This window comes from Electrona antarctica (assembly GCF_951216825.1).
Source record: "Electrona antarctica genome assembly, chromosome: 8".
Taxonomy (NCBI): domain Eukaryota; kingdom Metazoa; phylum Chordata; class Actinopteri; order Myctophiformes; family Myctophidae; genus Electrona; species Electrona antarctica.
The window spans coordinates 46,464,709-46,489,535 of record NC_136789.1 but is presented as its reverse complement, the minus strand read 5'-3'; the positions used below and the strand labels follow the sequence as shown (position 1 = coordinate 46,489,535).

General features: G+C 43.2%; 1 protein-coding gene across 3 annotated transcripts in view; it reads left to right on the top strand.

The window, feature by feature from the left end:
- Positions 1-20,920: 20,920 nt before the first annotated feature.
- cadm2a (cell adhesion molecule 2a) overlaps positions 20,921-24,827 on the top strand; it is a 414,954-nt gene continuing 411,047 nt past the window's right edge. For all 3 annotated transcript variants that reach the window (XM_079508605.1, XM_079508606.1, XM_079508604.1), the window contains exon 1: positions 20,921-21,330. In XM_079508605.1, the coding sequence (XP_079364731.1) occupies positions 21,270-21,330 (61 nt within the window). In that variant the 5' untranslated portion in view covers positions 20,921-21,269. The remainder of the gene's footprint in view (positions 21,331-24,827) is intronic.

Sequence of the window (24,827 nt, the reverse complement as noted above, 5' to 3'; positions counted from 1 at the left end):
GTAGCAATTAAGCTATATAAAAAAAAATGGGCCTTCTTCAAATATTTCATTGGTCAATGGTATCCATGTGGTCGACATCGACCAATGAAAATTGGAAGCGACATCATGTTATTGACATCTCTGAAGAAGACCAGTGCTGTCATTTGAACTGATATTAATGTAATCCAGTGGTTCTCAAAGTGTGGTCCAGTGTTCCCTGAGGGAGTGTACAAATGGAAGGAACCAAATAGACCCCGTAAGGGCCCATTTGGTTCCATTTGCACACACTCAGAGTTTTAAGGGTCCTTTGAAATACAAAAAAAAGTTTTAAGATCCACTGATTTAATCAGGTAGTATGGACTAAAGTTTGAGAACCACTGACCTAATCAGACTGGGCGAATGCTCATATTGTCTACTGAGCAGGGTGACGAGACAGAGAGAGAGCAAGCACAGCAGAAGGGAGCAGGACATGGCAGTTCACTGAGCAGTAGTTCAGTGCACTGCATTTACACACCGTTGAGTGCATACCTCATCTCAAATGCCGTCAATTCAGGATTGTTCTCATTCAAATACTGAACAGTCCACTGGAGAAAGCTCTCATATAGAGGCAGGAATACAAATCAATACATTTTGTTTTGAAACTACTAATACGGGTACAATCAGCGAAATGTGAATATATATGAGGACAATAATAATAATAATAAAACAAACAGACTAAATGGGAACGAAGACTTCCCATTTTGTCTTAGAGTATCAAAATCAGCATAACACAAGAAAGGTTGAGAGAAACGTGTATATAAATATATAAATGTGCAAATAAGTCATACAGTATATGTGGGTACAGAAAACTTGTGTATAGCAGCAATAGTAACTTACTCTGAATTTGATACCGTAAGCAGCAGTAACATCAACATAACATTAAAAAGAAAATGTGCAAAAATGCTTTTTATTTGTTTTATTTTTTTACCTGTTGTCCATGTCCTTGTTTATATGGCTCTAACAGCCACCGGGTCCCCTCAAGCACTGAAACAGTCAGTGCATGGGCTCCCTGTGGTACGCTCAGCTAAATCCCCCCCTTCCGAAGGACTCAAATGTCCCAAGAGTTGCTATTTCAGACCTTGATGTCCCCTGCTCTTAAGCTCTAGTCTAGGTGGTAGCAGACTTCAAGATTTTCTGTGACAACTTTCCTCAGCTGTCCTTTGTGTTCTTTGCCCTTATGTGCATTCTCCAGGTCAGGTCCTCAGTGATTTGCACACACTGCACATCAAGGTACGGAGCTGCTCACTCTCTCTACTGGTGCCCCATCGCTCGAGAGTGACATATAGGATGCCTGCCTTTTCTTGCAGAAGTCCATGATAATTTCCTTAGCTTTCTGGCGTTCGGGGAGATTGGTAAAAATAATTTACACAAAAAATGGATTACAGCTTTACTTGCATTGTTTTGGATTATATCAATGCAGAAATACACTTTGGCCAGTTTAGAATGTTGCTGACTATAAAAGAACATCACAGAAAGCCTTTCAAAAAATTGTCTTCATGGGAAAACAATGCATAAATTCAACACTGGCAGATACATGATCACTAAATTAAATCAATTTGTATAGCATATTTCTTACAAAGCAGAGTGTTGAACAAGACCATTTAAAATAAGAAAATATCAGCAAAAATAAAGTGAAAGTTGGGTAAAGAATTAGATGCCCTATAAAAAGAAAGAGAACCTCTTATTCCTTTACATACTTCTTTGCCCTGGCAACTGGGAGCCACGGGAGAGGGCCTAAGAGCCTGCTGCTCTAGTGCCCTGGCAACTGGGAGCCACGGGAGAGGGCCTAAGAGCCTGCTGCTCTAGTGCCCTGGCAACTGGGAGCCACGGGAGAGGGCCTAAGAGCCTAGGGCCTAAGAGCCTGCTGCTCTAGTGCCCTGGCAACTGGGAGCCACGGGAGAGGGCCTAAGAGCCTGCTGCTCTAGTGCCCTGGCAACTGGGAGCCACGGGAGAGGGCCTAAGAGCCTAGGGCCTAAGAGCCTGCTGCTCTAGTGCCCTGGCAACTGGGAGCCACAGCCACGGGAGAGGGCCTAAGAGCCTGCTGCTCTAGTGCCCTGGCAACTGGGAGCCACGGGAGAGTGCCTAAGAGCCTGCTGCTCTAGTGCCCTGGCAACTGGGAGCCACAGCCACGGGAGAGGGCCTAAGAGCCTGCTGCTCTAGTGCCCTGGCAACTGGGAGCCACAGCCACGGGAGAGGGCCTAAGAGCCTGCTGCTCTAGTGCCCTGGCAACTGGGAGCCACAGCCACGGGAGAGGGCCTAAGAGCCTGCTGCTCTAGTGCCCGGGCAGGCTGGCACTAGAGCAGCATGTTGCCTACCGCTGCCCTAACTGCACGCACGTGAAACCACGTTGTCGGACTAATGGGCCATCGGAATTACGGCCCCGGACATCAGCCCCTTTTTCCAACAAAAAGAAAACCGCATGTCAGCCAGATGTAAGTCTAAACATCATCTCTCTCCTCAATTTGGGAGTTACTGTTACAGTAGATAAATGCATATTATGTTATTTTCAAATCCAGGTTCAGACTGGCACCAAATCCAGCCTACATTTGATTTCCTATCCAGATTGGAGTCAGATTGGTTTTATGCAGAATCTAAGAATTTTGAGTTATTTTCTCTTAATTGTGACTTATATCCAACACAATTACCTATCTATCTCACAGGAAATTCAGAGATTGGGCTTCCATGGAGACAGAGCACTCTGTATTGAATGGGAACACTAAAGAAAGATGCAGGCATTATGTCAGAATGCTAGATATACGGTATATATAATGAGATACAGGAGGATCCTATCTTGTTAGTCAGAACTTGCAGTCTGCCAGGAGGACTACATTAAGTCCAAGCTAAGCTTTTTCTCTCGCAAATCATGTCTTCACTTTCCAGTAGTCATCTGTCCTCACAAGCACAGAACTACAAGCGTGCACACACACACACACACACACACACACACACACACACACACACACACACACACACACACACACACACACACACACACAGAGAGAGCTTTTTGGCACTTGACCGTAATGTGCACGATCCTCTGAACAGGATGTGCTGCTCATAATGGACCGTGAAGGACTACTTCTATTTGACTATTTTGACCAGAATTTGGACAGATTTTACCTCCAATATTCAGCCTTTTGCATCTTCTTTTTCTTGACATCAGCAGAAATGCATACAGACACACAAATCCCACACAATACACATAGCGTATGCCGTATAGGCTATTGGCATCTCCACATCATGGGTTTGTGTGAAGATTATTTTCAAAATACTATTACGATTCAGCGTCAAAGGATCCTTCAACTGGAGAAATATATTGATTGATTGAATACTTAATTAGACAGACATGTAAACAATATGAGGTAGAGTCAGACATCTTAGCTAAAAGGAGAACAAAGAAATGTCCTGGGGACCAGATCATTGCACACCAAACCTCATAGTCCACATAATATAGAGTCCAGCTGCAGCTACTTCTTACCCAGAGATGACAGATCTCTCCATATTTTTCATTTCATGATCACATTACCTTGATTCAATAGATAAACTGCCCCCCATCCTCTCCCCCCCCCCCTTCCCCCCCTATCTCTTTTCTGCACTGCTAGTCTGTCTCCCATCCCTTTGCATTGATATTTTCATTCTCCCAGGTGTCTCACTCGCCGGAGCTTCAAATTCCCAATTCAATATTGCTGAGTTGATGGCACTGTGCTTAAATGAGGCGCTGACAGAGCATGGGGTCTCAGCAGCTCTCTAGATCCCTGCCCTGCATTTTCTCTCATTTCAGGGATTTGTAGGGCCTCCATTTGGCTCTTTCCCCCGCAGTCCCCCCGTAACCAATCAGCTGTGACTATTTCTCTCTGTGTCTGCCCACTATGTCCCTGCACTGATATCACCACATCTCCCTCTTTCTGTGGCCACTTCAGCTGTCGGCTAGTCTCCGGTCCTAGAAGCATGCTCGCGGCTCGGGCCTCGGCATGTATCCTGACCGCTGCCTATACCTGTCTTAACATTCCTCCCTTAACATGCTGCCTGTCCCTCCAGGTGGCTTGCCTTGCCTGTCCTCAAACTGGTGCTGGCCTGGCATGTTGCACAGCTCAGATCTCCCTCATGGGTGCACTGACTTAAGCAGTGGAGCTACTTGGTATTCTAGGCACTAGTGTGACCACGTGTCACACACTGGACCCACAATCTATTAAACAGTAGAATCTATAAACCATGACAACATTGTCAGCTTAGGGTCCATGGAACGTCGCCTAAATATTCAACCCGTTTGATGCCCTTGGATATCGGCAGCATGGACGTGTTCAGACGTGTTTTTAGCCAGGAGGGTTCTTGTCCTTACCCTAACACTTGGCTAGATTCATTGACATACCGTATGTCATTATGTGGTCTAATTTCAATGACTGTCTGTGATAGCATCAGCCTGGCTGACACAAGTATGACATATGACTGCACGTTGCGTACATGCCAGCCTGCTATGACATCATTTCACCTTGACATTGAACTTGAACGCTGTGACATCAGCTGGCTGATGGATGATGGATATTTACATTATTGTGTGTGTGTGTGTGTGTGTGTGTGTGTGTGTGTGTGTGTGTGTGTGTGTGTGTGTGTGTGTGTGTGTGTGTGTGTGTGTGTGTGTGTGTGTGTGTGTGTGTGTGTGTGTGTGTGTGTGTGTGTGTGTGTGTGTGTGTTCCCCACTTTTTCCTATATATTTGTTTTACAAACAAATACTGCCCGTGTTCCACCAAAGTATATTCTAGATGAAATGAAGTGCACTCGAAAACAAAACATCACTCTGCATGTAAGCCTGTAACGTGTCAGACTCAATTACATGATTTTGATTCACACCTTTAAAGTTGATCGTGTTGGCTTCACCAGCGCCAGCAGTGATATTGAGACCACTGATGTGCAGTACCTGAGAATTCCTCCTGGACCCATTCAGGCAACCACACACATTGCATTGTATAATGAAATTACCCTTCACTACAGTTTAAATCATTGGGAGATTAAATAGGAATAGACAATCCCTTTCATCACACTGAATAAGTTCTGGACACTTTGCACACCTTTTAAAGGAAAACTGATTATCTACTCAGTTAAATTCCCTGTGTTATATTTTCCATGAACAACCTTTTAAATGATATACCATATGTATGGGGTGAGGGGGGGGGGGGGGGGGGGGGGGGGGTGGACCATGACACACATTTAAATATGTGTTAATGTTATAGCTCCAGGTTGCATGTAAAACACCTACACTACTGGCAGTGTATGAAACACCTGGTGATCTTTATGGTACATGGTACATTTGGTGCTGATCAGTCCAGTGGTTTGTGAGATTAGCCACAGACACAGAAATGAAGGCCTTTTTCTAGGTGGCTCGCCTCCTCTGGGAGCCACATCTAGGTGGCTCGCCTCCTCTGGGAGCCACATCTAGGTGGCTGGCCTCCTCTGGGAGCCACATCTAGGTGGCTGGCCTCCTCTGGGAGCCACATCGTAAAAACCCTCATGACATTAAGGCCTTTTTCTAGGTGGCTCGCCTCCTCTGGGAGCCACATCTAGGTGGCTCGCCTCCTCTGGGAGCCACATCGTAAAAACCCTCATGACATTAAGGCCTTTTTCTAGGTGGCTCGCCTCCTCTGGGAGCCACATCTAGGTGGCTCGCCTCCTCTGGGGGACCACATCTAGGTGGCTCGCCTCCTCTGGGAGCCACATCGTAAAAACCCTCATGACATTTCAGTTGTAACTTTCATCATGATTAAATAAAAAAACAAAATAAATTTGATAGCAAAAAATACATGTATATCAAAGTATATTTGAATGAAGATGTTCATCTGTGAGATTAATTTTTACCATTTAGGGATGCAAGTGCACTTTCAGAATCATCTTTAATTTAGCATGGTTTTCCTGTCTCTCAAATGGAGAAGTCATCTGGCCCCATTTCCTTTCACCCAGTGTTCCAGTTGCTTTCATATAGAGGAGACTTACTGATAAACTCTCACTTTTGCTCTTTTATTTTGTCCTCCCATCTCTCTCTCTCTGTTTCTAAATGTCAGTGCCGCTGGATGACTGTGCCACCGTTCCACCCATGAACACTCAGATGGAATTGGGGGGAGCCAAGAGGAACCGGAACAATTTGCCCTGATAGCACACCCTCCGCTCAACATTGCTAAGCGACCACCGTGAACTCAATTTCGCAAAGTCTTCCCTCACCTAGAGGCTATGCTGGCATGTGAGTGTGTGTGAGAGAGAGAGCGTTGGGCTTCGGCCGGCATTTGCGATCGTTTGTATGTGCATGTGAGCGTTTTTGTAGGTTTCTGCATGAGCAACTGGACTGTGACCTAACCGGATAGCTCAGCTGTGGATGGTCACACTCATATTACATATAAATGACAAATGATGGAGTGTGTGAGAGAAGGGGTGGGTGTGAAGGATGCTATAGCTGCTGATGTAAAAAAAAAAAAAAAGCCTTTGCAGTGCTCAAGTGCACCATCTTCAGCCCAGAGCAGGAAAAGTGCCCTTTGACTGGCAATCATGCCATTGAATATGGAGTGGTTTGTGCAACATTGCATCATTCTGGACAAACCATGACTTAACATTCAGCAGGCAGCTGAATCCCCATTTTGTAAGCCTAGGTATATTTTTGGCGATATGATGGACACATTTAAAGGAACACTTTAATCGGTTAATGATACTTCCCCTGTGTCTGTTTGGACATCCCATTTTAGTGTTTGTTGTAAATGTACTATATCACAGAACCACTTTTTGTTGTTTGTTTATTTGCTAAATTTGTTTTCAAAGGATTTCTCCTCAATTTCATTGCTTATTATAACCCATGTGTACTGTGGTGCCTGTCCCTGCCAAGTCCCACTTCTATTCACCTGGAGGACCTTAGTAACACTTCCAGAGCTTCACACCATTTCCCCCAGATGCCCTCCCCACTGAACAGACCACCTGACTAACCAGCAGCAGGGGTCGATAGTGCCAAGGACACAATCCCCTGAAGCCTTCCCAGTTCCCACCCCCAAACACTGCCAGTAGAGTTCATTGGAGTGCCTGGCCAAGCCAGAGGTACCCCCTTCAGGAAGTGAACACAGGCCTCAGCGGTAGTGCCTTTATCACTTTAATCCATTTATTTCAGACAGATATCATATTTTTCTTTCATATTTAATCACCACACAATTATGTTGGATTTCTGCAGCTTCGAGAAATCATTTTCAGAAGCTTGACCTTGGATTTGCACATACTGATTGGGCAGCTGGTTAGCTGAATGTGGGAATCAAACTTGGAAATGCAACTTAAATGGGCTGGCTAATTATCTGTCCCTGATTGCCAAGGAACAGTTGGTCTATTCAGCAATAGTCACTTCCCACCAGACCAGTGCTGGCTCTGACTGAGTGAGATGGTGAGATGAGTCCATTGTGTCTTCTTCCTTTCCCCGTGACAGGACAGGGAAGAGACAGGTGGAAGACAAGTGGGCAGATGAACAGACTTGACAAATAGACATGCAGAGAGACAACACAAACTGGCAGACACTGAAATGGGAGTACAGGTTAGTTTGGAATCCACCTTTCCGTAACGGACACACTTCACGCCTTGTGCCAGTCAGGGCTGGGAGCAGAAACAGCCTAAAACTACTTGTACTTTGCTGACCTGAATATCCTCACATACAACATGCATTGTGAGCTCTGCTATTTTCGACTAAGTATGCCCAAAAATAGGGACTCTATATAGGGGTTGTGTGGTTAATGTTTCACACTGTCATTTCATCTTACAATCTACAATGTAGGCATTTAGTAGACGTTCTTAAAGGGCCACTTCACCCCTTTTGCAACCAGATCTTATTTTAATTAATGATGTTTGGGAGACAAACACTTTTCTGGGGGGTTTTATGTCGTTAATACGTGTTTTTAGATATTTTAGTATTTCAAAGTGATGTCATATGGACACTGGTCTCACTTCATTCCTGGACTACATGTTGTCAGTAAGACAGCCTTCTCCCTCTCCACAAGGTGGGGTGAGTGCAGCAAAGCATTATGGTAATTGTAGTAATCCAACAGTGAGACCAGGGTCCATGACACTTTGAAATACTAAAATATCTAAAAACACAAATTACCCACATAAAAACCCCAGGAAGGTGTTTCTTGTCTCCCAAACATCCTTAAAATAAGATCTGGTTGCAAAAGGGGTGACGTGGCCCTTTAATCAAGAGCGACTTACAGTAAGCAAGAACAAAAACATGATAATACTACATCAAATACATCAAAATTGTCTTCAAGAATCAGCTAAGAACAGAATATCTATATACTGGTAATGAAACTATGGGTATACACTTGACTACAGCTATGTCTACAAAAATGCTATCTCATTTACATAAGTTAATTTACCTCTGTCTTAGAGAAATGCAGATAGGCCTATGTTATTATGTGATGGTAACATGTGATCAGTGCTAGAAATTCAAGCTTGTTGTAACCAGTCCAAAAATGACCTCCTTTCCAATTCGTCCCTCTTGATCAGCAAATCTAGATGAAACCCTAACCAAAAGCAACAGTGTTGCTGCTAGAGCAGATACTGCTTAGTGTTGCTGCTAGAGCAGATACTGTTTAGTGCTTAAAGCAACAGTGTTGCTGCTAGAGCAGATACTGTTTAGTGCTTAAAGCAACAGTGTTGCTGCTAGAGCAGATACTGTTTAGTGCTTAAAGCAACAGTGTTGCTGCTAGAGCAGATACTGTTTAGTGCTTAAAGCAACAGTGTTGCTGCTAGAGCAGATACTGTTTAGTGCTTAAAGCAACAGTGTTGCTGCTAGAGCAGATACTGTTTAGTGCTTAAAGCAACAGTGTTGCTGCTAGAGCAGATACTGTTTAGTGCTTAAAGCAACAGTGTTGCTGCTAGAGCAGATACTGTTTAGTGCTTAAAGCAACAGTGTTGCTGCTAGAGCAGATACTGTTTAGTGCTTAAAGCAACAGTGTTGCTGCTAGAGCAGATACTGCTTAGTGCTTACCATGAAACAGTGTTGCTGCTAGAGCAGATACTGCTTAGTGCTTACCATGAAACAGTGTTGCTGCTAGAGCAGATACTGCTTAGTGCTAGAGCTAGAGCTGTATCTAGAGCTGTATCTGCTAGAGTAGATACTGCTTAGTGCTAGAGCTGTATCTAGAGCTGTATCTGCTAGAGCAGATACTGCTTAGTGCTTACCATGAAATTGCTGTAGCAACCTTGGTTTGCTGTATGAACAGTGCGACATAATGTGACATTTCACAGCCAGCAAAACATACAGTAACATTACCCTGACCTTTCAAATGGGAATTTATGACAGTACACACACACACACACACACACACACACACACACACACACACACACACACACACACACACAAAAATGTATGCATGCTTACACGTGTACATACTACACACACTTCAGCATGAGTTATGAAATGTTTTGTTTACTTTTGAAGGCCAGAAAAAGATGAAACCACCGATCTATATCACATTGGTTCCAGTCACATGATCCATGTTTTCCCCACCTGTGATTAAAGGAAGATTAAGAAAGGACAATGGCCGAGCACATGGTTGGAGGTGAGCTTCTTTCCCTCTAGGCTACACACCATGCCAAGTGGTGTGTGCAGCCAAGTTTAAGCGGATCATTAAAGACACAGCACCCAGTCACTACATGTCCACGCTGTCAGGCAGGCAATACCACAGTAACAGACCCCCAACGAACAGACTAAGGGTAATTATACAACAGGTCGTTTCAAGGAAGCAATCTGATTGGTTGAAACAGCCTTCTAGCCGTGGATCAAACGAGCACCACTCCACACCTATTCAAAACAAATAATTCAGCTGCTCTGTTTTCCCAGAGCGCTAGCAAACTCGATCTGTTACACTCACTCACTTCACTGACTGTAGATACATTTCCATTCTCAGAAATGTTATGCATACCTCTATCTGATATTTTGCTCTTAATTTCCCTCTTCACTCACAAAAGTATTTCACCCACTTTGTTTATGAAAATGTAAACTTGTAATGTGACGATAAACTGAAGTTCAGTTGCTCCACCTATCTGCTATGAAATTTCAATACATTATGGAGAGCTGAAACAAGAACAGAACAGCCATTGATATGCATACAGAAACTTCCACACACTCGACCTACCCTGGAGTAAATTACTTCACAACGCCAACTCTCATACAGCCTTGGATCTCCAACTGTAAATAACCTCTGTGCTATCCCATAATGCCCTGGGATTAGATCTTGCCCTTGGTTACTAAGAAACCCATGCAACGCATTTTTACCTACGCTCCCCCTCTTAGTGTCTGATGCACTACAAATCAAACTGTGTTACCCAGGGCAACATTCACCACAGGTACCCACATACAATAGCTTGCATTGGGAGTTATTGTGTCACAAAAATGTGAACATCAATGTTATCCTTCCCACTTGTGTGTCGGTGTGAGACGAGCCCTCCATCTCAAACTGGATTCATATTAGGATATACATAGTGTTGAAAATAACTATGTATTTTCCCGCTTGTTGAGAAACATGGAGGGGAATCATTGGTCTGCAGAGCCCAGAATGCTGCAGGCTGGTTGGTAGCTGTGTCCACACTGGTGTCACTGTGGCGAGGTTGAGTTAACATTGTGGATTCCGATTCTGGTGGTCAGATCATCTCACTGGTAGTGTGGCCTGCTGGGACTCTTAAAGCTGGGGAAGAAATCTGAAGAAATGGCCAATTACTGTATGCAAGGAGTGACAGAGTGAGAATAACTCGGTTGTAGCCACTAGCCAGATATTATATTTGATGTCGCCTGGCAGTACAGCATTTCCAGCTTGGACATATTCACTGGGTTGTGAAACCAACTCCCAATCAATTCCAATCTTGCATAGTCTCATATCATCTCCATCCTCACTGTTTGCCCTCTGTGCTGGGGTTTACGTGTTTTGCTGACTTGCCATGATAGTATGCCTCCTTCTCTGGACTTGCCAAAGTCCTGTAGTACCCCCAGTCTTCACTTTTCATAATTGATCATGATTTTAGTATATACTGTAGGAGTATATCGTCGCCCTCGAGCAGAAACCGTATACCTCTGGTCCATATTTCAACATTTTATGTTTTTTGTTTCATAAATTAATACCCCATCGTATGACAGTGTTGAGTATAAGTGATCTACAAACTAACAACGTGTCAGCAGTCAGTGGGGAGTAGGCATTAGTGGGATGTGTTTGTGGCCAGATTTACATACAGGCAACGACGCCGATGAAGGCTAGCTGACTGAGTAGAGATGCGTCTGTTGTGTCTCTTGGTGAGGCTGACAAAATGGTGATATAACATTATTGAGTGCTGGCTCCTTTGTCTTTTCTCCCGTTCTTTATCAAATGTGCTGAAACTGAAAAATAAAGTATCTAAATAATTGAAGTATCACCAACACATTTTGGAGGGACAGAATGCAACTGCAACTGAGTTTGTAGATCAGCTATTTTTGTAGCCATGATGTACACAACAAATACATTCCTGGATGATTGATGACAGAAGCAACAGACTACAAACAAAACTGCTGATGTATATGTTTTCATTCAGTACCTTACCACACATTCTATAAATCTGATACTGGGTCTTTCCTTTAGCAATTTGTATTGGGTTTTTAACATCTGTACTATATATATTGCAGATAATTGTGACCAAAGGTCGCAGTTAACTATGGAATCGTGCATTTCCCGTCTGTCTGTTGGTCGGGCACGTGACATCACATGACATCATCAGGGATGGAGATCACGTGACATCATCAGGGATGGAGATCCCTGATGTCATGAATATTGGCCAGCAACTCTACATCTGACCTCAAACCCTTAGATCTCCATATGGAGCTGACCTGTTCTGACATTCCATATGTTGATCCTTTCCTCTTCGATGTCTCCCTTTTGGCCGATACCTGTCCATTTAAACTCTAGACGGGCCTGCCCTAAAGTTATTAGTGCTCAACAGGCCCGAAAATTAAGATCTTACCCCCCCATTCCAAAGCACCAGTGCTCGCCCAGCAGTCTGCTGTCACCCAGGCGGATATGTTGATCTGACCCCCCCCCCCCCCCCCCCCCCCATTCCAAAGCGCCAGCTTAACATTCTTTGTTTGTAATTTTGAGCGAGGAGTTTGTGTAGTCCAGTTATTTAATTGTTCATACGAGTTACCGCTTTTGGGTGTTTTTGAATAGTTGATTTTTGGGCAGCATGTTTGTGCATGGTTGAATCCTTAGGTATATTCTAAAGACCATGTGCATATTTGAATAGTTGCAGGGCATGAAGAGGGGGAAAAACCTAATACAGGTAATTTAGGCTGACCATATTCTGAATTCTCAAAAAGAGGATTGCGCACGTTAATCCTTGAAGGGTCTATTTTATGATTCTGCCAGGTGCCAAGAAAAAAATCACACCCGTGTGAACTGAGTGGTGTAAGGTTTTATATAGCATGATCAGCTGTGGTCTGACGTAATGTCTGACGTTAAAGATCTTTGGCTAGGTAGACTCGTCTTCTGATGTGATGATTTGTGACCATGAAGTTGATTCAGCTGGAGTTTTTGTCCGATGTGAGGTATTATATAAGGTAAGGTATTATATAGCCTGATCAGCTCTGATCTGACGTAATGAAATCACACCTGGATGTGATTTCACAACTGGCTTTTTTTGTGCAGAGAAAATGACCATGGTTGCTACGGTCATCCAGTTCACCCGGGTGTGATTTAATTACGTCAGAAATTATTTTGAACATAGCAACCATGCTCATTTTTTTCTGCACACAAAAGCCAGTTGTAGGAGTGGTTTACACCACTCAAAAAGTCCCATGGGGTTAATTTTTAACCCTTTCTTACACATACCCTACCTAAATATGTAAATGAAGAGTCAAGAGAAAACTATTGACATAAACAACCTACAGGGACAAATGAACACGTTTTCTTCCATACAATTAGGACCCAATGAATTTAAAAATATATATATTATGAAGATTCAAGCACAAAAACTGCACAAAAATAGCTGAAAATGTTCGGATCACATCTTGTTGTGAATTATCTCCATGCTGTCCAAATGGCAGCCTCTGGTGGACATTTCCAGGCCATTAGCCTATCAACTTGACTTGCTTTGCAATGTAGCCTATTATTGTCTGAATGTCAGATGTTAATAATGTTCCATTTCTGTGCTTTATTTGTAGAAACCATGGCTCATGGTGAATGGAGAATAAAACTCTTAATCTGTTAAATATACCTTAATTGGTGTCACCGAACCTCTCTCTAATCGGAGAACCGTGGGTGGTCTGCTCAGATCCAACGAACACAACCAGATAATATTTAATACATCTATATTTCTCTGTTTACTAAATTCTTAGGTGGATTTTGATGTTCCAACTGTTGTTTTCCTAAGCCTTGAAGGGTGTATTTTAAGATCCTGCCAGGTACCCACTACCCGGCAAGAAAAATGTGGGATGGGGGGGGGGGGGGGGGGGGGGAGCAGCATAACTATTGGTATAAACAACTATACAGGCACAAAGTAACACGTTTCCATACATTTAGGACCCAAGGAATACATAGAAATGGTTAAGGGTCAAGCACATCTTGACTCTCTTACAGGACAAAAACACCCCAAAAGTAGCTATAAATGTTCAGATCACATCTATATTTCTCTTTTCAGTAACTTTTTGGGGTGGATTCTTTTTGCTAACAGTTTTTCCTTATTCCTTTAAGTGTGTATTTTAATATTCTGCCAGGTACCAAGCTGAAATAATGCCCCTTGGGGTTTCTTTTTAACCCTTTCTTACACTATTTCCCAGGCTCTGGAAGAGTGGGGGCAGTCACTGTGAAGGCTCGCTCACCTCCGTTTTTTAGGCTGGTCTTTTTGTGGGGTCCCCCCAATACATTCTCACTAGTCTGAAACTAAAACTGACTGTCAGCCAGCACATTATAATATTATAATTATAATAATTATGATAGTGGAATTATGAATTATCATTGTCAAATGTTCTAGGGCCAATTGGCACTTTTGAGGCAAATCGCCATTAAGGGGCATTCGGAGTTCAGAATATACTAAGCATGCATGCACGGCCACGGAGTCTGCTGTCACGGTTACGGTCCACGGCTGGGGGTCCGCGATGACCTGCCTCGCGGCTGTGGAGAAAAACTTCTCTGTGTGTGCGTGTGTGCGTGTGTGCGTGTGTGCGTGTGTGCGTGTGTGCGTGTGTGCGTGTGTGCGTGCGTGTGTGCGTGTGTGCGCGTGTGCGCGCGCGCGCGTGCGGTAAATGTCGGATATAGATTGAGTAATAGGAACTTGCGCATTTAACATACATAACTCAAAGTCTGCAAATACTTTGAATGTGCACATTCCCTGGAGTATTTATTACTTTGGTACAGTGACGTTCAATGCTTGAGACCTTTGACTGACAGTAGCTCTGACCAATTGCGTCAAAGAGAAAATGTTTGAACCCGCCCCCCGGGAAACAAGATCCATACACAGCATCTCCAGACTCAAATACCACACGACACGTGTGATTTGAGTCTGGCTTATTAGCCAGGCTACTTTAGCTCCACTTTGGCTTCAGTATAGAATCTGGACATAATTATTTAAAGGGATATTTCACTTTCAAAAATCTACTCGGGTTTATGCCAGACACCTCAGACAGTTTTTAGTTATTTGATATTCAATTTCTTTTCAATATTTTCGATTAATCTATCATGGTTAAAATTGGTTTGTATAGGAAGGGGGCGGAGCAGCTAAAAAGAATATTGAATCGAGCAACTTAAAAACTGTCTGGGGTGTTCACATAAGCCTGAGTAGAGATGAAATGACCAAAAGGTTTTTTTTAAAGTGAAATATCTTTTTTAAATGTAGCTAGCTAACCATTAATCACTAACTGATATCACTTTCATATTCCAGGAATCACTTTTTAATGACTTGCATCAACAGGTCATTTATAATTGGCCCAGACATTATATATTTATTTTTTGACTGATTTACCCATCACAACATGATCTATGAGCTGTTTAAACTATGAAGGATGAAGTGAAAGACTGAACTGAAAGACTTCAGTTCATAATGATTGCCCTTTTAATCTACAGAGTGAAAGTTCTCTTTCCTCAATTAGCCTACTTGTAAACATGGTGGTTAATAATTATTCTCCATACTCTATACAGGGACAGTGTTTTGAGGCAAAATAGATGGAAGTTGGAATAATTTATATATTTGTTCAAGGCATTTGCCCATCATAGATCGCCATGGCAACAAGTGTGCGTGTGAGCTTGCGTGTAGTAAGGGGCTGATTTATAGAGATCATCTACTACACCACCCCTCTGTGCCACACAGACATGATTTAAGCAACTTTACATCATAGAGAATATAACTCACCCAGAAATATTTATGAACTTACAGAACTAAACCTAAAGAAAAGTTAATTTTAACACTGGTAGGCTACATTTTCACGGACAAACATGAAATAACATCAAAGTGTTGATGTCATCTCGGTGGGGAGCATCATGTAATATTCTGTAATGCTACAGAGGCCATTGAGGAAATTGCAGCAGGGGGTATATTGATAATGTTATGATGCATTTCATTTCCTAGCCTATCTTGCGCCTGATGTTTTAGACTTCACACTCGCATAAAAGAGAGCAGGACGATTTCAATATAAACAGAGTAGATTTGTGATCTGTCTCTTTGCTTTTCAGCCAAGCCAAATAGGCCTGGTCTGGAGCAAGACAACATATGTCAGCCGACATTAAGTGGCAGTGAACAATAGCCTGAGCTAAGAGCAGGTGGTGGTCACTTGAAACTCTGAGGTGTGTGTGTGTGTGTGTGTGTGTGTGTGTGTGTGTGTGTGTGTGTGTGTGTGTGTGTGTGTGTGTGTGTGTGTGTGTGTGTGTGTGTGTGTGTGTGTGTGTGTGTGTGTGTGTGTGTGTGTGTGTGTGTGTGTGTGTGTGTGTGTGTGTGTGTGTGTGTGTGTGTGTGCGTGTGTGCGTGTGTGCGTGTGTGCGTGCGTGCGTGCGTGCGCATACTGCATGCAAGCATGCACAAGTGTGAATCTTTGGTACAGTTTAAACCACTTAGATTGCACAGGAGAATGCGATGATAAAGCAAAAGTTTGGAGCCTTACTTAAATGGGTATAGTATTATCTAAAGAAAAATGATGGATGAGGCAAATAATGCTTTGCAGCAAAAGCAGATTGGCCATTTGGAGCACCAGGAGTCCAGGACAGCTATTCTTATAGCCAGAAGCTTGTGTGGGCTGATGGTACCAGTTGCAGATCAAGAGCAGTTTTCTGGCCTCTCATCTTGCGAGTGGGTAAAGAAACATACAACATAAATAAAAAGGAACATCCTGTGGATCCTTATTTGGTTGCTGTTGGTGAGCAATATACCAGTAATGGCGTATTCAGGGTTTCAAATGTATACAAATCTTTTGAAATGAGCAGCTCTACAAGCACACAATGCGTCGCAATTGTAGATCGTCTCTTTTCAAATGGCCTAAGCCTAAATGTATACAGAGCTATAGTGGTTAATATTTTGTAATGATAATCAAAATCTACTAGCAACTATTTCAAATCTAACTAGTAACTAGTTAAAACTAGTAACTAGTTCAAATAATTGTAGTGGAGTAAAAGTTAAATTTTTGATGGAGTATTAAAAGTATTGGAAATTGGTAATGGTCAAGTAAAGTACAAATACCTAAAAATTGTACTTAAGTAGGAAACAGTATTTGAGTATATGTACTTAGTTAAATTCCACCACTGCTTAAGACACTTAATGCTATACTGCCATTTTTATAGAGACATAAGCTAAATTATAGGACTAACTCATGGGCATATTCTCAATACCAAGAATGGAAAGGGCAGACGTGTGCCCAATGCCCATGGGAAGAATGTACTCGGTGACAGAGAACGTTCTCTCAAGTTCATCAGACCAGAGAACACATACTTCTCATTTGAGATAGACTTGTACTTGAGGTCACGTAATTGTCCACTGCAGCTCGCTGCTCTGATGACTTGTGTGCAGTCAAAACGGAGGGACCAGCTCGCATCACTGAAAACATCACATTTTCAAGGTAGTTCTATCGACCACAGATTTGAAGTTTGAATAACTAAATTCACACATAAAGAAAGTCATTTGAAAAATGTCCTTCTTCTCCGACATTGCAGCTGGTTGGTGTAAAGTAAAATCTGGAATATTTGGCACTAGTTAAAGGTATAATCAGTGATTTGACTTAATTCAAATATCACTTATTTTTTCTTTTTTTCTGGATAATCCTCCCTACTATAGAGTGTGCTGACCATATAAGGAGTTCCTCCCTTTCCCCAGTGAGCCCCTGGGGTAAAAAAAACCCTAGTTTCAGTTTTGGTGGCGGGTGGCAAAACCGTCATCCAATCAGGATGAGAGGGGCCTTCCTCCAATCATGATCGAGTGGGGGCGGGCCTTGGTGCACATGCTGTTGGCCTGTTGCACTTCCCCCCACTGTAGAGCGTGCATGTGCACATTTTGTTACTGGGGCGGACTGGGTGGTTTTCCAAATCACCCAAATCACTGAATGCTCCTTTAACTCTGATGCATCCTTGATAAAAATGGGCGGATCAAGTTCACATCCAGACATTTGGACTGAACCTGGCTAGATGTGAACTGAAGATTCACAAGTTCCTGACAACACAAGTACAGACAAGTAGTTAACCTACTATTGAGACTAACGGTACTCTATTGTGGACTAGTATAGTGGCAGCCTACCATCGGCCAATCAATCTGACATTGCACATTGAGAGGAATCTTCACAGCATGCCTCAGGGTTCTATGTCTGTTATGTTTTATTGTACTCATTATTTAGTTATTATGTGTAAGGGAATGTGTTTATTGGGTTTATTGTGTGATGAGGTTTATGTGCATACTGACAGAAGCGTATAGCTGCTGTGAGCACCTCATCTCCCATTTACAATTTTATGTGGGTTGGTTTGGTGTTTTATGTGCCTGCGTTATAAATAAATGTTCCTATAGAAAGACATGACTTCTCCTATAACCAGCACTTCTGCATTGGTTGGAGGTGGTCTCCCTACTCTTCCATTGCCAACTGGTTACCCTGGTGTTGGGTATGATATCTACTTGTTAACAATGTCAATACAATGTCTATAAAGCTATTTGAAGCAGACGATGCACCGGATTATAGACACATGCGCCCACCATTTTTATTGTAGTTCAGACATCGTGACTTGTATCCCTCTCTTTTGGGAGAGAGAGAGACAACAGATATAAAGCTCATACTTAGATTGTAGTTTTAATGCACATCATATCTGTATAATACTGTATGCCCTAAAATACAAATTAAACAGGCAACCAGCATTATGCATGAAGTCAAATCAGGCAATATAATTTCACTAGACTTGTTTTGTGTGGAAACACAACATTCCATAATGGTTTAAGATTTATAAATATGTTCATTGTGTTCAATATGTTCATTGCTCATATATACACTATATGCATAAAGATTGTTCTTGTCTTCTTTTTTTTACAAGCAATAAATCCAAATGTTCACATACTCTAAAGTCTAATCATCCAGGTGTATCTTGCTATTGTGTTCAATGACTTGTATGTCTATCACAATAATGAAAAAGGGCTTGAAAAGTTATTGCCTCAGCTGTTGGAACTTGGAACAGAAAGTAAGTACCGGTAATTACTTTCATAGCTTTAAACCTCAAGCTGTACAGTTTGACCAATACACCTTGGTTTTGCCTATATTCATCCATGTCGTTTTGAAGTCTGTGCACAGTGTGCAATATCTCTATACAAGGTATTAATACACATTTTGTAATAATCTCAGAATGATAGTTTGTTTGAAGCTGAAGCTACTCTTTGTAGTAAATGGCCCACAGGCTGATTGCCTTCCCACCCCCTAACCTCAATTTCTTAATTTCTGCATTGAAATGCTGTAGTCTAATATAATTAACAAGGCAGTCAATTTTACAAAGTTATCGAGGTTTGCCTTTATATAATTCATTAATTTTGTTAACCTGGCTCAACAACCAAGTAGCTATATGTAAACAATGTCAGAGTAGACCTATACAGTTTGGTTTATAGTTTAATGAATTGCTACTTTTGTAAAGTTTTGTAACGTGTTAAGTAATTCCATTTAAATTGCACTTAAACTCCAACTGCTTCAGCTTTATAGATCCCACCTGGTTAATGCACAAACACCATTAAATGGTTTTTATGTCTGACTTAATTATAGCCTATGGAAATATTAAGATTATTGAATAGTCTTACTATAAGAAGTTACACACCCAACTGATTTTTACTAGGCAATTATTTTAACGGCACATTTTCTTTCTAGGCTGCAACAGCCTACCTGCACCACCCAAAGAATATCTTTGTTGGGTTTAAGCTTTTTTGCCACTAGCAAAGAGTCATAGACATGATCTGACGCAGTGTACTTGGTGAGCTAGAAGAGTAAAGGCCTATTCATATAGTCTAGTTTTCGGTGAAGAGGTGACCATCGAAAACTACAACATGACGTCACGCCTTGGTGATAAGACATGCGCTCACCCCAACATTTCTCTCTGTTTTTACAATCACCGTTTCGGTGGTCACCTTATCACCTAAAACTGAAGCATGAATAGGCCTTAAATCCGGTTGGAGTTACAGTGTGTGCTTATTCGTGTCTGGTGTTATTAAAGGAGCACTTCACCCATTTTCAACCTTATCTTCATAGAATTGGTTCTTGGGTGCCCCACTGCCCGCTGTCGAGTATAGTTCGTATATCCAGTTGTCCAGAACCGCCCATATATGGGCATATCCCAATATATGACCATAATATATATATATTGATGACATCAGGGATCATCATCTCCATATATGGGCATAAACGGGACAAGGACTGACAGATACAGATATCTCCATATATGGTCATAAAAGGAACACATGTAGGCAGACAGAAAGATGCATCTCTATATGGGCACAAAGGTGACACAGACAGACGGGTATAAGAAAAATGGTGAAATTACCAAACCTACCTTCCAATGATGTCACTGGTATAGGCAGGTTTCTGAATGCCCACCTCTGAGAGACAGACCAAGTAGACAGAAATGGTGCCAATGAGCATTTTGTGAGGACCAATACATAGTTTGGAAATGGGTGAAGCGATCAGTCTCAGTTAAAAAAAACAACCTCCTTAAAATAATTGTAAAATCCTCAAAACGAAATGTATCCATTTGTAGGCTAACTCACAGCGGGTCGACAATTTGGATACAATTGTAGCTTACTGTACACTCTATTAGATTGATATTAAATTATTAAAAACGGGATTGTACAGTCTAGCACATGGGGTTTCCTTCTACACATAAAATCTCGCATTGCATGCAATTTCATTAAAAAGCACACGTCTGGCCTGGCTCTGAGTCTGCCCTGCCCTTAATTTTATTAGTTGTCTGACTCCGTTTGGAATTCTGTGCCCACTGTCTGTCTGTCTGTCTGTCTGTCTGTCTGTCTGTCTGTATACCCCCCCCCCCCCCCCCCCCAGCGCGAAATAATAGCAGATCTACAAACTCACAACACGTCGCATTGTGACGCCCCGTGAGCTTGCAGATCTTCGGCGCGCGAGCGACACACCGTCTCACGACGGAGCATAAATTACAATAGCCCTCGGGAGGGGCTCGTGATAGGCTCGCAGCTCACGTCCGTCAAAGCTGCATGGGCGGGATTCAAACAATCGCTCGTGTTGCATGGACGGACTGTTGTGTGTGGTGTGGATTCATTCTGTCTGTGCGCCAGAGCAGCAGCCAGCCAGCCCAGCGCGGAGTACCGAGCATCTCTCTGTCTACCGGGAGGAGTCAGGACCACGCACTGCTTCTCTCTGTCACTCTCTCTACCACACACACACACACACACACACACACACACACACCGCCGCCAGTTGTCCGTCCCCTGCACTTTCTTTATCCGAGCCCCGTTGCAAAAGAAGCTCCGGCTGAGCCATAGGAATTTGTGGAGCTTTTCTCTCGTTTGGAAAGCAGCGGGAATATTTTGTTTGGGTTTGTTGCATTTTACTCCGCGTTTTTTTTAAACAGACACACGAGTGACACGACAGACAAACGTACGGCACCTGCCACCGGCACCAATTGCCCCACCTGGATAGCTAGCTGACAGACGACGACCCCCAGCTCGGTTCGACTTCGAAACAAGAGGAGGAGAAAGTAGTGCGGAAGACAAGAAGACGAAAGCGAGAGAGGAGGAACGGGAGACAAGACAGCATGATTCTCAAACGTCATTTGGTTTTCACCCTCTACACCATCTATGGGATTCTTCTAAAAGGTGAGACCGGGACTAGTGAGTATGAGTTGTGCATGCAGCAGCAGCAGCGTGCGTATGTTTCCATGTGCACTGCCTCCTGTGTGTTCCATGGAGGCAGGTTGCAGTGAATGGAGACTGGAGAGAGAGGGGGAGAGGGCAGGACACATGCGGCCACACATGGCTGGACTGCCTGGGGCACAACGAAGCGGGAGGCACTGGTGTTTCCCTGAAATAAATTATCCCAATCATGCACGCCACGGACAGGTGTACTGTGTGTGTGTGTGGTTGGGCGCGCGCGTGCGTGCAGTGAGAGGGAAAGTGCGCATATTATTGCGCGCGTGTAGGAGAGATTATTACGCGCGACGGGTTCGCTTTGTCTGTACGTGTTCATGTTTAGGAATGAGGGAGATCGATGTACTAGAGATGATGCCGGCTGCCTACTATTTGATGATGATTGGAGGCATGCACAGTGCACACAGGACTTGATGGTGTGCGCGCCCATTCACTGTCCAGCCTAGTGCCATGTGTCGTGTGTTTTGTTACTGAGCAATGAGCATCAGAGGCGATGGGAGGAGGACACACCTCAACCCCGCGGTGACGGTCCTATTGTTTTGCAGCACTTGGATGAGTCACGGACGGAGATGATGAGGGCAGCATTAACGCCCGGACTTATCCGATGCTGATCGGCGAGGTGTGTGTGTGTGTGTGCGCGTGCGTGTGCGTGAGTGAGCGAGATAGAGGGGTCTTATGGTTTCACTCATGTGACATTTTCAGGTGTGGCGATACAGTGACACAAGCGCCCATGGGCTGATGATGCGCATTGTTGCCTCAAGTCAAGTGTGTGTGAGGGTGTGTGTGTGTGTGAGGGTGTGTGAGGGTGTGTGTGTGCGTGCGTGCGTGTCGCCGGCCGTGGGACGAGAACCTCGATAGATAATCCCCATAGGCTACCAGTCGATCTCATGAAAGGACCAGTACACCTGCCTGTTGTGTTGTGGATTGTTTCCCCCCCCCCCCCTTTGTACGACAGGGTCCCTTATCCATTATGAACGAATAAAGTCCCACAATTTTCCAATGGTAGCCTAAGAGCAGCAGATCGTTTATATATTGATTTCCTTTTCAGATGAAACTGCCGTAGTCTATTAGCCCATTTACTTTCTACATTTACGCACCAGCGATGTTCTGTGAAATGGATTACAGCTCCTTTTCACGCCCAACTCAGTGGGTATATTTCTTGTTCGGGCTTAGAAAGTGGCAATCCGTTATCCGCGGAGCTGAATACATTTTAATGAAACTGTGATATTGATACAATTGGATGCTTATTTGTGCTCACTGCTCGGGAGGGGCTGGACGTGTCTTCTGTCTTCACTCCAGAACTGTGAGCAGAAGAGGGGTGTGCGTGCGTGCGTGCGTGCGTTTGTGCGTGCGTGTGCGCGCGCGCATGTGTCTGAGAAAGTAGGCCTATGTGTGTGTGTGAGTGAGTGAGTGGGTTGAGGAGGAGTCAACTTCAAGGTCACTATATTTGTGCCGCCTGTTGTCTTTAATAGTTATTCCCAATAACGGTTATTAACAATACCTTATTTGGTATCGTATCCATATTACAGGCTTATTCATCTCCTTGTTCAATAACAGGTCCATTTGGTTCCATTTGTACAGAGTTACCTACCCAGTCTCGCAGAAATACGTATGGAATTGCAATGCCGTACATACACGCCTATAAACCCCACAATCCGTAGGCCTACATATAATGTCACTGAAATCCTCTCTATAGACAATGACGGAGGGGCTCCGTCTCTACTGAACTTGAGCCACGGGAGACGCCACCGAGAGGCCGCGAGTTGCCGTGGCGAGCGTTGCGATGTTCGGTAGAGCCGATTCAGCTCTGTCCGAGTTCTAACCCGAAATGGACAGAACAGTAAATAATATCAAACCCGAACTCACCCAGCCCAACCCAGCCACGGTGAAATAGCACTTCCATACTAGTGAAAGCCACGCCTCCGCCGTGGTCAAAACAGTATCCGTGTAATATGTACGGATTTTGGGGTTTTCTAGGCGTGCGTGTATGTACGGAACTGCAATTCCGTGCATATTTACGTATTTCTGTGAGATCGGGCTGGAGTTACAGAACCATAAGGTTCCAACTGGTTCCATTTTTAGAAGCACTGGCCTACTAAAGTGTCGCAAGGAACAACGTTTGTAAAGCATTAATTTCACACAATTGAGTCAACCAATATCATTACACATCCCCCCCCCCAAAAAAAAAAAGACGTGATAAATGTACAAGTGATTGGCGTAGCCTATGTGTGTGTGTATGGCATAATGACAAATACATCAACAGTCATTGTATTCGATTATCGGTGTAAAAATTGTCTACGTAATTAATTAGGCCTACATATCTTCATATAAATAGATATTGGACCTCATCTGTACATCAAGGGACTTCAATGTGTATTCACTGTAATCCCTATTTGAACTAACCAGCACAGTGTGTCAAACACAAATCATGCATTTTCCCTTCTTCTCCCAATGTAGTCATCGCGCCAATTCCCAGTTTCCCCCCCTCTCGTCTCGTGTAGTGCCTGTCACAACGTGGGAGGGTGTTGAGTAGACATTGACAACCACATTTCTCCTCCAATATCCATAAATGAAAATGCAAGCTGCTTATTTTCACCTGACATGGCAGATTTCCACAGGGAAACATGCAGAGGAACACACTATTCCTCTGTTAGCAGTGCACCAGTGGTGTAAAGTAACTAGTACACTTACTTAAAAGACCACTTTTCAACTTATCTTCACCACCATTTTTTTCTACGCAGTCTGTGTCTCATAGGAGGGCTGTGGGCAGTTCAGAAACCCGTCCACCAGTGACATCATCGTTAGGCAGATATTTTTGAACGATGGCTTCCATTGTCGTATTGCAACTTTTCAGGAATAGAAAGCCTGCAGTTTCTATTAGTTTGCTATTTTAGAAATATTTTTATACATTTGAATTTCTACTTTTACAGGAACTTTACCTGTGCCTCTCAGATGCCCATCATCTTGCTATTTTAAGTCAAACGTTTCACGTAAAAAAATATTTATGTACAGTATGTAGGCCTATAGAAGGCAAGTGATATCGGCCAATTAAAACAAAATAGGGGCAACATTGAACAAAACCTATAATTATAATTTCATTATGATGTTGGAGTATTATGTGAGGACTCTGATCAGAGGATGATGCTTCCCTTGCTTACAATTTAGCCATAATGGTTACATATATACATTACACTCTCAAAGTTAAATAATGATGCTACTGTGTGTGTGTGTGTGTGTGTGTGTGTGTGTGTGTGTGTGTGTGTGTGTGTGTGTGTGTGTGTGTGTGTGTGTGTGTGTGTGTGTGTGTGTGTGTGTGTGTGTGTGTGTGTGTGTGTGTGTGTGTGTGTGTGTGTGTGTGTGTGTGTGTGAGTGATACAGAGAGAGAGAGAAAGAGAGCGTTTACACTGGCTGGGCAGTCCTAAATAAACACACAGGCCATCCCGGCT